Here is a 16,197-nt window from a genome sequence, read left to right as displayed (position 1 = left end):
TTCAATACTTGGAGTGTTGGTTATTCTGAAACCTTATTCTTCTCCCACTACTCCATTTTCACATTCTCAATTTGGCTGAGTTTAGTCTTACTTATGACGAAAGGAAAGAATATTGCTGTCTTAAAAAAGACAATATTGACCAGAAATCAAGTACACGTCCTGAAATAGCGTATCAATTATCCTATACTAAGGCCTGACTTAATTATGTTAATTTTAGGTAGTAGATACTCCTGGTATTTTGGATCATCCTTTGGAGGACAGGAACACCATCGAGATGCAGGCTATAACTGCGCTTGCACATCTTCGTGCTGCTGTGCTTTATGTGATGGATGTGTCTGAGCAGTGTGGTCATAGCCTGGAGGAGCAAGTAGAGCTCTTCAGAAATATTAAGCCCTTGTTTGCTAACAAGGTAGGTTTGGTGTACATAATTAATAAACCCCAGGGTTTTATAACGTGATAACTTGAATTATGATTCCTTTTTTCTTTTCATTAGCCACTTATAATTGTTGCAAACAAATGTGATGTGAAGAGGATTGCAGAGCTTCCTGAAGAGAGTCAGGTTAGACTACTTCTCCCACCTCTCTCTCTTTCTTCCGACATTTACAAAAATATTATGCACAAGTGTCGTGGATGGATATAATTTATATTGGGCAAAAACTTTTACATGATCATTTCTTAATCTAACTATTTAATAATGTAATGGGAAGTAGCTTTCCAGGTCTTGACCCATATCTTTTTTAAGTACTGTCTAATGTATATACTTCCCTGAATATCATAAATGCCAAACAGAAGGCAAGTCCTTAGTGGTTTCAGAAATCTCTGACACTGTGAGAACTTTCAATTACTACTGTAGTTGGAAGTAAGACTGAATAGCCTTGTTCAATAATTTCCATTTCAGTAAGGGTTCAGAGACAATGAGCACTAGACTGAGAGGTGCTGCTGAACAGTTGCAGTAGAAGGTCCCACTGGGCAACACGTTGTGTATATGCAGGGCTAGTTCTTTTGTATCTACAAGGACACCTCAAGGACACCTAGAATTTGTGTTTCTCTCTCTTTTTCTTTTTTTCCATATGGGTCATTTGTAGGTGCCTTTTAGAAAGTAGTTATTTGCTTATAAAAGAAGAGACAGATTAAATAGAACTGCAGTTGTAAAGTTTCTGTCATATTTTTAGAAACACATTCTAATAAAATAGTAACAAGTTGCATGTATTGATACTGGATTAAAATTTCTGTTCTTAATGTATCATATATTAAGAAATGGGCAGAATGTCATTCTTTGGGATAATGTTTCTATTTTAGAAAATATTTGAAACTTTTGAAGCAGAAGGATTTTCTGTAATAGAGACAAGTACTCTAACAGAAGAAGGTGTAATCCAAGTTAAAACAGAGGTAAGTCTCTTTTCTTTCAATTTCATTCCAAATGAACAGCTAACATGCTGCCTCATTTGTATGTGTTTAATCTCAGTTAAACTGTTCATTATAGCGATAAACGTTAAGCATAGAATCATAGAATCATTTAGGTTGGAAAAGACCTTTAAGATCATCGAGTCCAACTGCAAACCTAACACTGCCAAGTCCACCACTAAACCATGTCCCTAAGTGCCACATCTACACGTCTTTTAAATACCTCCAGGGATGGTGACTCAACCACTTCCCTGGGCAGCCTGTTCCAATGTTTAACCACTCTCTCAGTAAAGAAATTTTTCCTTACATCCAATCTAAACCTCCCCTGGCGCAACTTGAGGCCATTTCCTCTCGTCCTATTGCTTGTTACTTGGGAGAAGAGACCGACACCCACCTCGCTACAGCCTCCTTGCAGGTAGTTGTAGAGAGTGATGAGGTCTCCCCTCAGCCTCCTTTTCTCCAGGCTAAACAACCCCAGTTCCCTCAGCCGCTCCTCATAAGACTTGTTCTCCAGACCCCTCACCAGACTCGTTGCCCTTCTCTGGACACGCTCCAGCACCTCAATGACTTTCTTGGAGTGAGGGGCCCAAAACTGAACACAGTATTCAAGGTGCAGCCTCACCAGTGCCGAGTACAGGGGCACGATCACTTCCCTACTCCTGCTGGCCACACTATTTCTGATACAGGCCAGGATGCCATTGGCCTTCTTGGCCGCCTGGGCACACTGCCGGCTCATGTTCAGCTGGCTGTCGACCAGCACCCCCAGGTCCTTTTCCGCCAGGCAGCTTTCCAGCCACTCTTCCCCAAGCCTGTAGCGCTGCATGGGGTTGTTGTGGCCGAAGTGCAGGACCCGGCACTTGGCCTTGTTGAATCTCATACAGTTGGCCTTGGCCCATCAATCCAGCCTGTCCAGGTCCCTTTGCAGAGCCTTCCTACCCTCGAGCAGATCAACACTCCCGCCCAACTTGGTGTCCTCTGCAAACTTACTGAGGGTGCACTCGATCCCCTAATCCAGATCATTGATAAAGATACTAAACAGAACTGGCCCCAGTACTGAGCCCTGGGGAACACCACTCGTGACCGGCCGCCAGCTGGATTTAACTCCGTTCACCACAACTCTCTGGGCCCGGCCGTCCAGCCAGTTTTTGACCCAGCGCAGAGTACACCTGTCTAAGCCGTGAGCCGCCAGCTTCTCCAGGAGAATGCTGTGGGAAATGGTGTTAAATGCTTTACTGAAGTTCAGGTAAACTTTGTGATCCTTTAGAGCCTGTTGAGCCTCAGTGGACTTGAGTGCAAATGGAAAATTATGTCTAATACAAATCGTAATTTAAAATAAAATTTGTGAGTTTTTTCTGAGTCCTGTTGCTTTCTCTTATTGTCAGCTCACTTTAAAAAAATAAAAAAGGATCGTATGCATCTTCCTGTGATACTTTTTATATAAAATATCTCAATGCTTTCTTAAGAGCTAGAAAGAGAAGAGATTAGACAGAAGATGAGATGTGAAGCTAGATATTTGGGTTTGAAAGCCTACTGTGTCATTTGTTGTATGGCTTCATTCCTTACCTAATGTTGCCACGTGCACTTTCAGGCCTGTGACAGACTGTTGGCCCATCGTGTTGATACTAAAATGAAAGGAAATAAAGTGAATGAAGTATTGAATAGATTACACTTGGCCATGCCAACCAAAAGAGATAACAAGGTAGGTTATATGTTTACACTTTTTAGTGTATTTCCCAGTGCTTCTTAAGCAGGATAAGAATTCTCTCATCTTAACATGTGAACAGATATAAATATGGTGAAATTTGCTTATTTTTTATCTATAACTGCCTTTGCTGGTGGGAGAGTCAGCTTGGGATTTTGTATTCTTTAGAAATGCATTACTCTGCAATGGTGATTTATAGCTGATTCAAACTTTTCCCTTTTTTATTGGGGTGGATTGTTGCGTTAATTTCAGGAGCGGCTGCCTTTTATACCTGAGGGAGCAGTAGGACGTAAGAAACGCATGGAAGTAGACACACCCAGGAGGAAATTGGTAAGTGGCATCTCTTAATTACGAGACCAGCAGATGGATTTTAAATTTGCTGTAGTAGCCCATAGATTTAAAATTAGATGGTATATAAAGCCATGTGTGTCTTTCCAGGAGAGAGATCTTGAACTTGAAATGGGAGATGATTATGTTTTGGATCTTCAGAGTAAGTATTATATAAGAATCAGTATTATTAAGCAGTAAAGTTTGGCTATTTCAGTCTTAAGGGAGAATACCTAGATGTGACTCCTTTCAACTAAGTACCAATGCCAGCATTTTATTGCATGCTGTCCTTTACTTCTGTTCCAGAACTGGTGATCTTCAGTGACTGTTCCTTGTTTTGTAACGTCACTCAGTTGTTTCCCATTGTAGAGTCACAGACATACAGTGACCGGTCTCGACGATTCAAGTGTTTTTTCCCTTCCATTTTATATTATGCTATCTCATTAATTCTTGATGCTCTCTTTGTTAAGAAAGTATCAATATGAGAGAGATTGCATGTATTCTGTTTCAGCTGGATATCTGTTGCTTATTATGGCTTGGCAGCGGATCTTGAAGTTACTGAACAATATTTGGCAGTAGGAAGGGGATCAGAAGTATTTGTGAATATGTCAGAGATGCTGTCAAATTTTTGCCACTTAGGGATAGGACTTTTTTAATTGCGATCTGAGTGTTGTTTTCTGTCACTGAACATTCTTTGAAATTAGTTTTGTCTCTTTATTAACTTTTGTTATATTTTTAAGAATACTGGGACTTAATGAATTCATCTGAAAAATACGATAAGATACCAGAGATATGGGAAGGTCATAATATACTTGACTACATTGATCCGGATATAATGAGAGTGAGTTTTCCATTATTCTTTTTACACTTTTCTTGCCTCCTTATCCCTTTATTTGTTTAGTGTAAATTACTGTATTTGTAGATTAAAAACAGTAAGTCATGAGAACAAGTTCTTTTACATTGTCTGCACTTGCCATGGGAAGAGATACTGTTTTCTGAATGATCAAGGACAGAATTTCAGAAGAATGGAAAATTGCTTTACCTTGTCAGAATGATGGTGACCTTATCTTTTCCATCTTAAAATATGAGCTTTGCAGGAGAAGTAGTATTTCTTCATTGACTACAGCCAGAAGGAATGTAGCTATCAAACTTTATGTATTATTAATAATATGAAATTCACCCATCAAATTTATGTCTACTGGAGTATGATGTTAAAGGAAGTGGACTGAATTCTCCATTTATAACATTTTTATTTAATAACAAGCACTGTTCTTATTTCTTGCTGGTTGTTAAGGAGAACTAGTGAGCGCAGACTATGGAGCCTGCTGGTTATGCAGTTGGGTTCATCCGAATTGCTGGTGTTCCAGGCTGATGCTAAATGTAGAAAGAGAGGGGGGTTTGTTCAGTGTGTTTCCAGAAATGGCACAGCTCGCACAGTTCACAGTATGGTACATCTGCATTCACGCAGTGGGCAGCTTCGGGGCAGTCACACAAATAGAGCCAAACGATAATGCGATGTGGTCCAGTAGGTCTGCACAGTAGTGCGCCCCGTAGGTCCACAGTAATCTGTATCGCCAACTGCATTAAGTGTGGCTGGAGGGGTCATTATCGAGTAACGTAGTTCCTGCTTCGAAGGAAGGGTCTGCATGCTGTCATGGCCCCGGGCCATGCAAAAATGTAATGTTGAGGATTGTAAGACAAGGGTTTGATGAGCATCTTGATTTTCATTTCATCTCTTCAAAATCTAAGAAACTGGAAGAATTAGAGAAAGAGGAAGAGCTGAGAGAAGCTGCTGGAGAATATGACAGTGAGCCAGAAAGTGAAGATGAAGAGATGATGGAAATCCGACAGTTGGCAAAACAGATCAGAGAAAAGAAGAAACTGAAAATCCTGCAGTCGAAGGAAAAAGATACTCGAGGTCCGAGGATGCCTAGAACAGCTAAAAAGGCAAGTATAGAACACGTTCTGTAGTAAAATCTTGCTGATGTATAATAACTTTATGAAAACGTATGACGATATCGGGTAGTGGAACTGATTGCTTTTTCCCATGTTTGGCCCCCTCAGTTGCTACTTGCTTCCTTCTGTGCTCCCGGGAGTTCTGGTCACGACTTAGTTGTGGAGGCCGAACCAAATGCGTGATAGTAGCCCTTTTTGGTTTGTGTCACACAAATTAGTCTTTTGTAAAATTCTATATATATTGCAGAAAAAGTTTTGAAGAATACAGTTCAGCTCGTTTAACTGGGTTGCTGCATCTTATATTATTATTGGTTTTGTTCATTTGTTTGTTTTAAATTCAAATAATGAGGAGAATTATATAATTACTTAAAATCACAGTCATGTAAAATTTGTTACGGGGCCCTCCCTGTGCTGGAAAAGATTGTGTGTTCGTTTTTGGAAGCTAGGTGTCACGCTTTCTAATGTCAGAATCTCTTGTGACCAGTCCAGGACGATTGCAAAGTAATAAACTGATAACTAGACATTCTGGGAAAATGAATCTGGCTGATTTTGCACCCGGCATTGCTTATCTTCCTCAAAGCGTGTGCCTTTTGGGAGAGAAGGAAACCTTTCTGACTGAAATACCTCTCTTTGCCACCTTCCCCCCAAAAAGGCAAACTATTGGAAAGATCTTTAGGGAATGCTGGGACATTGCAGTCCTGTGAAGAAGGATTTATGGGTGAAGAGAATTAAGTTGCAATAAATGAAATGTGAGGTTACGACTTTCATCATCTGCTCGTGGGATGTGCCAAAGGAATAAATATGTAGCGAATATAATGGGCTTAAGGTGGCATATTAAGACAAAAAATAAGATAGAACCATACTGTTTTGAAAGAAACATGTTTTCTTAACTGTCTTTTTACAGGTCCAGCGGAAGGTGCTAGAAAAAGAAATGACTGATCTTGGACTCGACATGACTAATAAAGATGATGTAAGTTTTTGCTAATTAAACGCAGTGTTTATCTAAAAGAGATCAATTTCATTACATGCTGAGTTTCTTTGAGCGCATTTGAAATGCGTATTACAGTTGGCACAAGAGAGGTGGGATTTGTTGAGGAGAAGGTAGGAAACCCAGATGAGGCAGTCAGTACTGGAATTTTTGAATGACGTGATCAAAACATGTTGGGTAGGCTGAAAAAAATAAACTAACATTCATAAAGAATCAAATATATATATGCACTGCTTTCTGTTAGAACTCTTGGAATTTATATAGAATTCAAGAATGGGGTTTGGCTAAACATACTTCTTAATTTTCACGTCTGCTTCATTGGATGAGAGGCTACTGTGTCAAAAGTAGTAATAAAGACAGACCAGGCTTATCTTTTTACAGCTCATTAATTCTGTGAGTTGTAATTGAAGTTTTTGAGGGCAGCTGGCATCTTTAGATGCAAGGCAGCTAAAGTACCTCAAACAAACACAGATTTGCCTTCGGGAGACATTTCATTTTATCAGAAATGAAAAAAAATCCATTTTGTACAGCAAATCCAGCAGTACTGTGGCTATCTAGATCTTGAGACCTCAAATTCATTCACTAAACAAGGAGTTAGGAAACAAGGAACGTCAACATCCGAAGCGAGCATTTATGCTTCTCAGAGCTGACGTGCCGTGTTGATTTAGGAGCGATCTCAGTGAGGAGGAATTTCATACTGAGGCCTCACCATACATGGTGAGTCTTCATGTCTGAAATTCCTCAGGGCTTTGTCCCGCAAACAGGACACTAATCGGGGTCGGTTTCCTCACTGCTTTTTTGCTGTTGCAAAATTGCTTCAATATTGCTATCCATTAATTGTCGAGATCTTTTTATCCATTACTTGGGAATCTACTCAGAAAAAAACAGAAAACTGGAGTTAATAATTGTGAAAAGAATATGCTAATATTCACCGACATTTGAATATTGCTGTAGGACAGAAAGGCAGTGACCAACAGCTGACGTGGTCTTTACGTTACTATGGAATAACCAAAATCATGTATCACAGCAGCCCACTTCCTGGTTTTCTGTGGTAGTCTAATTAGAAATGGAGCATGTCTGAGCCGATTGTTTCTGGTTTTAATAATTAAAGTGATGTTTTGGATTTCAGGCGCATTACGTGAGAAGGTCCCGTAGCGTTACAAGGAAACGTAAACGTGATGAGTCTGAAACCCCTAAATCTGTGGCACGCAGTCGCAGCTCCTCCCGCACACCGCGGGATGTTTCTGGGCTTCGTGATGAAAAGGTTTGTTAAAGTTGTTTACCTTTATAGCAGTGAAAACAGCATGATGGTACTTAAACCAGCTGATGGGAAACTTCATCCTGGGCCGGTTATGTTTGTCAAGAGTTTATCTTCCTTCTCTTCGCAGCTTGGTCTTCTGTTGGTTTGAACTCTCTCTACTTCAGAAACGCCTAGTTCATTCTTACAGACAGGCTGAGAAAGTACATTTTAAATTTTTGTCTCTAAATGCAAGCACGAAGGAAGAAACTGTGGCGTTCCACCTTTAGTGAGTTAGGGATTCCAGGGATAGCACGATCATATTATTAGTGTACTGGAAAAGAAGAGTTGCGCTAAGGGGGGTTAGCGTCACTTGCGGCGATACTGCTCTAGAGTGTCAGATGGCGGCCTATGTCGGGTGTTAGTTAATGTCCTCGTTAAAACCATCCAGCTGAGTGGCTTTTTAAAAGGTAAAGCTAGTTACCTGAGCTACTGAGGAAGTTACTCTGCATGTTTGTTTGTTTTTAAATAGATGGTGAAGAAGGTCAAGATTATGGCAAAGAAAGCTCAAAAGAAAATGAATCGCATGGGCAGGAAAGGAGAGTCGGACAGACACATATTTGACTTGAAGCCAAAACATCTGCTGGCTGGAAAGAGAAAATCTGGTAAAACACAGAGAAGATAAGCAGTCTTCTGAATTAAAACTAATTAAAACTAAGTTTATTAAAACTAATTTCGAGTCCTGTCTTCCTTTTTAGTAATCTAGAGTGTTTAAAAAGTACATGGTTAAGATACTTGAAGCCCAGAGAGGGAAAGTTCCGATACCTCGATCTTGCAGTTCCAAGTAATACCATGAGAAATCTGTCGGTACCAGTGGCAGAAACCACTTCTAAATAGACACAAAAAATACCACTTCATTCCACTTTCTTACTACTGACTTTCACGTAGTAGTGCAGCATTTCAAGTTCTATGTAAAACTAGACTTAAAATGAGGTTAAATCTAGAAAAGTGAAGTATTTGTTAACGAAGCTACCATCAGAATTAAAAATGCATAGCTTCATAAGGTACCGCATCAGTAAGGTTTGGTTCTCTGTGTGCAAGTTAGTTCTTTGATGTATAGTAAGCGACGAGTTTACGCTGCAGGTCAAGGCTGGAATTGGTGGGGAAGTAACGGGGGACTGACGAGTACTTCGCAAAGTCCGCGTGCGCGCACTAACCGGCGTTGAACGAGTGGGAGAAACACCGCCGCCTTGCTAAGCTGAACGGCGACTGAAGCTGGAGGAGCAGCTGCGGTTCTGGCACTGACCTGCCCTCTCTAATAACCTGGGCACCTGCGGTAACCCGAGCAGCACGGGCGGGGAAGGTTACAGCTGGCAGCTTTTCATGTTGCGGATTAATATTAGTATTTCAGATACGTAGACAATGAGGATCCGACTGAAATTTTGTCCGGAGTTCACGCCAGTTACGCTACTGTCGTCCCCTGCTTAGGAAGACATTTTCTCTTCAGAGGCTGACAGACAGAAGTTCTGTATCTGTTCCAAGGCAAAATACATTGTCAAATGCGAAATATTCCCTTTTTGCCCCCGGCTGGTCAAGAACAAGGTAGGAATTATCTAGAGGTTAGTAAAATTACGCGTTATAAATGTGTTGCCTGAGCAATACACTTAAAATGCAGTTTTAAAGATTAAACTGGAATCCAATGAAATATGCATGTTAAAAACAAACAAAAAAGGTAAGGAGGAAGAATCCTTAATTTATTTTTTTTAACTTTTTAAATACAACGGGGTAAGAAGAGTGTTCAGGTGTCAACTTTAGCATATTGGAGCATTGTGTGTAAATCTATATTGTTTCCCTCATCTACCTCGTGTAATAAGTTCAGTATTAAAAACACACCATAATGCTGCAAAGGAGTTCAATGTCAAGAAAAACTTTAATGTCAAAACTTTTAAGGGATTTTGAAGAACTGTTTTGCAAAGCTTTGCTTTCAGCTTCCTTATGCACATTATTTCTACTTCAGGGTAGGCTTTGTCAGCTCCTGCTCCAAGCTGGCCATCTGAACTAGAAAAGAAGAACTTTGTTAAAAGCAATTCATGCCCTGCTACCCCCCATCACACTGCTTCAGCGACGTTTAATAGGCATGGTGGTGTTTATAGCATAGTAGTGACTGCTGGGATCATTCTCCGTGTGGCTCAAAGTCTGGAAAGAAAACAACAGTCCAAGGTTTCAGGTTAGGTGTTTTAATCATAATCTTATCTTTAAGATAATATTTTATTTTAAAAGTATTTTAAGTATTTGAAAAGTACTGTAATGTATTAGGTAGGTAATGTGGCTGATCACACTGAATTCAGGAGCGCTGTTACACTGCGTTACTGTTCCCTCACTCACTGTCACCTGCCCCAAGACAATACATCAATTCATGTCAGCATGCAACCACTTGGCTCTAAAGCCTCTCGGTGTGAACCGCTGGAGATGCTGGCATGTAGGAGCTTCAGTGCTGCAGTCACAATCGGGATGAGAAAGAGAAACACGTTAACCACTGGAAAAATCCAGTTTCACCTTGAAACCAGGCAGAGACTAGTTACAACAGTGTTTTACGCGCAAGGAGAAGCGGCATGACCAACATCCTATTTCATCAAGACACCTCTGGGAGAAGTTAAGAAATCTAGATTGAGTAGTCTGCTAACAGAAGAAACCACAATTAAGCTGGGGTTTTTTTTGGGGGGGAAAACCCACAAACCCCAAAAACTTTAATTCAAACTGTGATACCCTTGATTATCTTACTAAAGATAATCTTACTAAAAAGTCTGACTAAAAAAAGCCTTCCATTTTCCTCTTTGTTACTAGCAATTGACTGCAAGATCAAAAAGGATTAGCTCTTGCACTATGGTACAATTTCTGATTAACGGAAATTAAGACCTGGTGTGAGCCCATAAATTGTCAGTCTTGAATTTTGGAGTTCAAGGGGTTTGAGTTGTTCAGGAATGACTATTACAGCAGATGTTGCAGGAAAAAAAGCTTGTATCAAGATGCCTTTGTTTCCTGGAAGATGGAGGAGAGTCATTTAATGCATATCCCTCCTCCAACAACAGGCTACTTCCTATATTAGACAGGCACCGCTTACCTTGGGTATAATTAACCTCTTTTTTTTTTTTTTTTTTTTTAGGAGATGTCCAGTACTAGGTCATCAACTAACCAGAAAAAGGTGGTGGGGAAAAAAACCAAACCACCCCCCCAATATTTGTTATCTAAAGCTACGACACATAGTGCAGCCCTTCAAAGTGAAAGTCAGTCCACACAGACAATCCGATCACTTAAGCTTTTATGTGTTTGGTTAATTATAGGGTACAGTAGCTGAAGAGATTTGCTTTCTGCAATTAAAATCAGCCTGACTACGTTGAACCAATCGTTTTTTTTCTTCAGGCAGCTAGTCTTCTCAACATCCATGTAGAACTCAAATTCCTTTGTAATCGCTGTTTTGGAAGGCATAGTCACGTACAGCTGGGAACGTGCCAGCCCTACCCAATGAGCAGGACAGCAGGCGCCCAGACTCCCCTGCAGCCCGTGTAGTTAACGCAAGGAAGCAAGAGCAAACTGGGCACACACAGGCTGAGGATCTTTCATTAATGGAGGAAGATGGACCCAGGGGTTTCCTATGTTTCACCCGTTTTACATGAGATCAGGCTTAACTCACCCAAGAGGAACAGGGCTGGGGGGAAGAGGAGGTGAAGAGAGAAGAAAAAACATCGGCTATAACCACGCCTGTATAAAGTTATTTGTTAAACATGCTCCAGGTGGATCACTTTTCTGCACTCAAGAGTCACGAGTTACCATAGTGTTACTGAGACAGCACATCACTCCTAGCCTTCAGCATCTTTTACCCCAGCTATTTACATTCTGTGTATTTTTTCATGATCAACAAATTTGTTCAAGTTAGGTAAGTTATCCCACCACTTAAAAAGAAAGGTCTCTGCAATTAGTTTAAACCACGGAGTAATCTTGATTTCGTTCTTGGAGGCTTTGTCCAAGAGCTGTTTCAGTTCTTTCTGTGTCACGTAGCAGTAGCTTTGGATCTCATTAGGGTCGGGACTCAGCGTTACGTCCTTCTGCACAAATAAGATATAGTCTATCTCATGTTCACCCCAGATCCCGTCAGACTTGGCCTTGTAGTGAATTCGCGTCAGGTAGGCGATTTCTTCCGGCGTTACCTACAACCAAAATGCTTGTCAGAACCGGTGCCAAACCAGAACTGGCACTGCTAGGTGTTACAGAGGAATTAGCAGCTATTACCCTCTTCCTCAAAAATTATTTTTCCCCCAAGTGTACAACTGCAATGTATTTCTTCACAAAGAATTGCTATGGAAAAAAATTATTTGATGACTTTGATGACATGAGTTGCACACCATTTCTCTAGTCAGACTCACCCTATAACATTTTGAGTGGATTTCTTCTATACAGTAAGTTTTAAGTAACGTTTACCAGAGCTTAACACACACTTACCGAAGCGCTGATGAATGCAAACACTTGCACCTGCCCCTTCCCTCCCAAGGAGAAGAGCTGACGGCTACTTAAAGCCAAGGTCAGAACTGTGTCCTGACAGACCACGTATAACCCTGATCTACCAGGGATCTGTGCAAGTTGCAGACCAGGTAATTAATTCTGGGGACAACCTAACCATCGTGTTTCTCAGTAGCACGCTGCTTCTCCCGTGTCCCACGACACAAATGTGATTAGTTACAAAACGTGGAAAGATTTCGACCATGAGCATAATTCAGCCAGCTTCACCCTCCTCTCTGTGCGCTCCCAAACTGCCTCCAGAATGGAAGGTACCAGAAGCAGGCTGTGTGATTGCTCTGGAAGAAACACCGAGTGCCCAGGCCGCCCTACTTCCCATAGGAAGCTTGGGATCGCAGAGGGACTTGTACGTGGATGCTGGCAGCAGCTCACAGCGATGCCCTCCAGGAGCACCAGTCATACAGAACGTGTGCAGCACTCTGCCATCGGCCTGGAGGAGGGACGGCATGTTGCCCTCCCCTGGGCAAGGAGGACAGCCTGCCCAGCTGGAAAACACGTAGGCACCCCCAGTCAGACCGGAAGCAGCGCGATCCTTCGTTACTGTGCAATTTACTCTTTGGCTCACATTTAGTTTAAGCAGTGGAATACTCTAAAATACTGCTTAGCGATATCAGCTTTTGAGACTCTGGAATATAGATGAAGAAGTCTCAAATTCACTAGGTTCTGTACATCTCCAAAGTTAAATTCATTTTTAGGTTTCAGGCTGACCCTGTCTGCCAGATGCAGTTAGTCTGTAAATCGGCAAGCATCAGCAAGAATTCCTGTTTCTCCTTCCTCCCTTTACCTGCTCCATGGGAATTCCTAACTCTGCTTTCAGTCGTCTCTGTGCTGCTCTCCGAACACCCATGGCAGCATTTTCTTCCAGTTCTAGTGGATGGCTCAGAGGATGACTACAACAAGTGTTGGTAAAACAATCTGCAAGAAGTTTGTATCAGTACATTTTTCACACGTACAAAGCATTGCAAAAAAACCCCCCAAAACCAAACAAATAAAAAACCCCAAACCAAAAAGCCCAGAGATGTAGGACAGGTATTCAATGTGTCACAGCTTTGTTTCTCTTTTGTAGAGAAGGGTCAGAGAGGAAGGAGGATATTTTCACCTCTTATTTTTCTTTTCGTATTTCGCACCAGGATTTGCCTCTACCAAGTGCTACTTTGCAGGTTAGTGTTTGATACACACGAACACATGCATTCTCATACCCAAGATACCACCTACTGAGACAGCCAGTTTATAAAGACATTCATTGTCCTGCAAACGCTAATTAAAATTACTTTGGGAAGTATATATGCAACAGAATATTGAAAATATTCCCAGAGCTTCGAGACCAGCTGACAATTGGTAGAAGTAAATAAGCAGCTAAGGTTTGTGTTTAAAGGACAGCTCCTCTATACTCTGCTTCAAGTATATTACAGATTACTTATGAGTTATGTAGAATAACTGTGATTGGCCAGTCTTTTATCTGTAAGAGTCTAGCTCAAAAGCATCTAAAATAGAGTCCGATTACCTACAAACTACAATCGAGCATTTTGATTAGTTAGTAGTCAAGGAAAAAAAAAAGCCTCTGAAGTAAAGATTCCCTTGGAAGAAAAAAAGGTCTTTCTTCCTTGAGTTGAACAGAGTTAGAAACACTTGAATTTGTTTTCCATCCGAAATTCGAAACAGACAGCTTTATGCTTCGTCCAGCATGTCTCATGTAAGCTATTTTTCTTTCATTCCACCTCTTATTTTTATGCCTCTCCGTTTGCATTCGATAGTAATAGTTCAGGAGTCTTCAAAAATGATGCACTACATACTTTGGCCACAGTGCCTCGCTGCTTCTATAGTTAAAAAAGCGTTTGTTAGAACATGCACAGATAAAGGTCCACAGATCTCACGGAAGCACAACGCAACTGCTTCCCAAGCAGCAGGGCTCTGCTATACGTCAGCTACGTGTCTTTACCAGTGGAATCGAAGACTCTCCACAGCTACCGGAGCAATTTCTTCAACTCCACTAAATATGTCTTGCAGCAGAGGAGGTAAACACCACACGCTGCACTTGCATAAACAGGATCAAACATGTCAGGGAACAATCATTTCCCAAGACTGTGTATAACAATAAGCTAGCGTTCCTATTATCTTACTTCCTCCATGAGATAAGTGCATCTTGAACTCTCAAAAGTATTTAGAAGTATCTCAGAATGAATTACACTGCAAGATTAGACGGGCACATTTTTTTAAATATTGATTTAAATAAAACATCTTGATAAATACAATGTATTTCAGTACTAACCTGGAAATGTAATTTTTGCATTTGACCTCTGCTGCAGCAACAGTTTATTTTCTGTATTAAATAAGAAAACACTGAAAGCTCGGTGCAGTAAACCTAAAAATAAAAAAAACACAGAGAAGTATTTAACAGAGAAGAAAAAAACATATGAAGAAAGTTTAATGGCTTAGAATGGCCTCATTTTTGGGTAATCTAATTTAAAATTCATGTATGTTAAAACCCAAGGATTTGATTAAAAAACTCAGAGTTATTAATTATTTAGGTTTCTATGTCAGCTTACGCAAAACATTATGAATTTAGAAAAGTGCTAAGAACAACAATGCAACTGAAGAGTTCTACTAAACTCAGTCCGTTCACCATTCTGAAGATGCACATTTGGGCAAGCTTCTACAGAGGGCTCAGCATCATAAATTTACTATCAAAAAGAGATGACTCAAAAATTCCTAAAAGAACTGCATGGAATTTCAAGAAGCTTCAGGAATTGCAAAAGTACAAAATTCCTCAAAAACAGTACAATTGCTGTCTTCTGCAACTTTTGTTATTCCTCTCTCTCCAGGAAGATGCTTCCTCTGAGTATGGAAAAGGAGGTCACACACTACTGCGAGAGATTCACAAATCTGACCAACCTCAAAGAAAACCCACAATCAATTAGAATGACAACAATAAAAAAAACCCTATTAGCAGTATTTGAAGTAGAACTCCGGGTGAACTACTTAAAAATCAAAGTCTCTCTCCTTGGGAAGAACTCATCAAAGAAGCAAGTGGCATTCTTTAGAAAAAGCTGCACAGAATCAGGTATCTATAATAGGAAAATAATACTATTTTATCATCAAAATGCGATTCAAAAGTATTTCTCAAGACATACAGCTTAGGTCCGCAATCACATATTTCTCTCCTTTGCTACTGCCTCCAACCGTGCGTTCCCCCATATTGCAGTATTTTTAAAATTAGATACTGTAAGCTGGGGGAGGAGGGGGGTGGGGGGAAGTACTTGCTCTGGCTTGATCAAGGCTTTAATTTAATCATGACTATACTTCTGAGAATATTCAGTCAACTTAATGGTTCAATTAGAAGGTATGCAACCTGTACCTTTATCAATATTTTCATTCAAGTGACAGTTTTTCTTGGTATCCGCTCCAATCTTATTATCATTTTCATCAATAAGGATGCACATCTCTGCCAACAGCTGCACCTGCTGCTCATCCAGGTGATCTGTGTTCGCTTCAGGCATCGTGATGGCAGCACACATTCTACTGAAAAAAACAATGAAAAGAGGAGACATTCAGTACTACCAACATCTATAAGGTTCTGAGCAGAGCGTGAGAAATAATCAGATGGCTAGGTTTTCTGACACGGTGTAAATTGTGCACCAATTATGTTTTGGGGGCTTTACATGCTTTTGGATTTCTGAAACTTCCTACCCACAATACCAAATGCTGCAACGTGACGTGTGGATGCTTAAAAGATTTCTTCTTTGTTTCTCTGAAGCTCCATCAGCAGCTGCCGCAGGACAGACGGGCCGGGTCTAGCGTTTACAGGGGCCGGTAGTATAAGAAATCCAGCTCCGAATTTCACCCAGAACGAATGGAGATCTTGCCGAACCCCACAGCTCACGCATGTTCGCACGCCAATGCTGGGTGACCCGCATAACGCCAGACAGCACGGGCACGTGTGTTCCGGCCCCCCCACCAGTAAGAACTGAGCAACAAGGGTTCCCCGGGCGGGACACGCAGCCCGAGGCACTT

The 16,197-nt window shown here is 40.9% G+C and overlaps 2 protein-coding genes across 2 annotated transcripts in view; one reads left to right on the top strand and one right to left on the bottom strand.

The window, feature by feature from the left end:
- Positions 1-8,332, top strand: part of GTPBP4 (GTP binding protein 4) — a gene marked incomplete at its 5' end in the record, with an annotated part of 11,610 nt that extends 3,278 nt beyond the window's left edge. The window contains 11 exon segments of the mRNA XM_009325549.1: positions 218-409; positions 494-559; positions 1,300-1,389; positions 2,993-3,103; positions 3,359-3,436; positions 3,545-3,596; positions 4,174-4,274; positions 5,183-5,380; positions 6,294-6,359; positions 7,507-7,641; positions 8,147-8,332. Coding sequence (XP_009323824.1) covers positions 218-409; positions 494-559; positions 1,300-1,389; positions 2,993-3,103; positions 3,359-3,436; positions 3,545-3,596; positions 4,174-4,274; positions 5,183-5,380; positions 6,294-6,359; positions 7,507-7,641; positions 8,147-8,299 — 1,242 coding nt within the window.
- Positions 8,333-10,422: 2,090 nt separating this feature from the next.
- Positions 10,423-15,703, bottom strand: LOC103918258 (isopentenyl-diphosphate Delta-isomerase 1). Its single transcript, XM_009325548.1, has 4 exons — positions 15,542-15,703; positions 14,456-14,548; positions 12,971-13,101; positions 10,423-11,819 (listed from the first exon to the last, which is right to left on the bottom strand). Exons 1-4 carry the CDS (start codon positions 15,699-15,701, stop codon positions 11,502-11,504), a joined length of 702 nt encoding a protein of 233 aa, XP_009323823.1. The 5' UTR covers positions 15,702-15,703; the 3' UTR covers positions 10,423-11,501.
- Between the last annotated feature and the right edge of the window lie 494 nt (positions 15,704-16,197).

Source organism: Pygoscelis adeliae, unplaced genomic scaffold (assembly GCF_000699105.1).
Source record: "Pygoscelis adeliae isolate BGI_AS28 unplaced genomic scaffold, ASM69910v1 Scaffold175, whole genome shotgun sequence".
NCBI lineage: Eukaryota > Metazoa > Chordata > Aves > Sphenisciformes > Spheniscidae > Pygoscelis > Pygoscelis adeliae.
This window is presented reverse-complemented; position numbering and strand designations above follow the sequence as displayed.

Excerpts from the sequence above, each read along its gene's own strand:
- LOC103918258 (XM_009325548.1), bottom strand. The coding sequence starts at position 15,701 with ATGTGTGCTGCCATCACGATGCCTGAAGCGAACACAGATCACCTGGAT. Across the intron at positions 14,549-15,541 it reads GAATGAAAATATTGATAAAG|GTTTACTGCACCGAGCTTTC; the intron begins GTACAGGTTGCA and ends TTTTATTTTTAG. Across the intron at positions 13,102-14,455 it reads TGCAAAAATTACATTTCCAG|ATTGTTTTACCAACACTTGT; the intron begins GTTAGTACTGAA and ends AACTTCTTGCAG.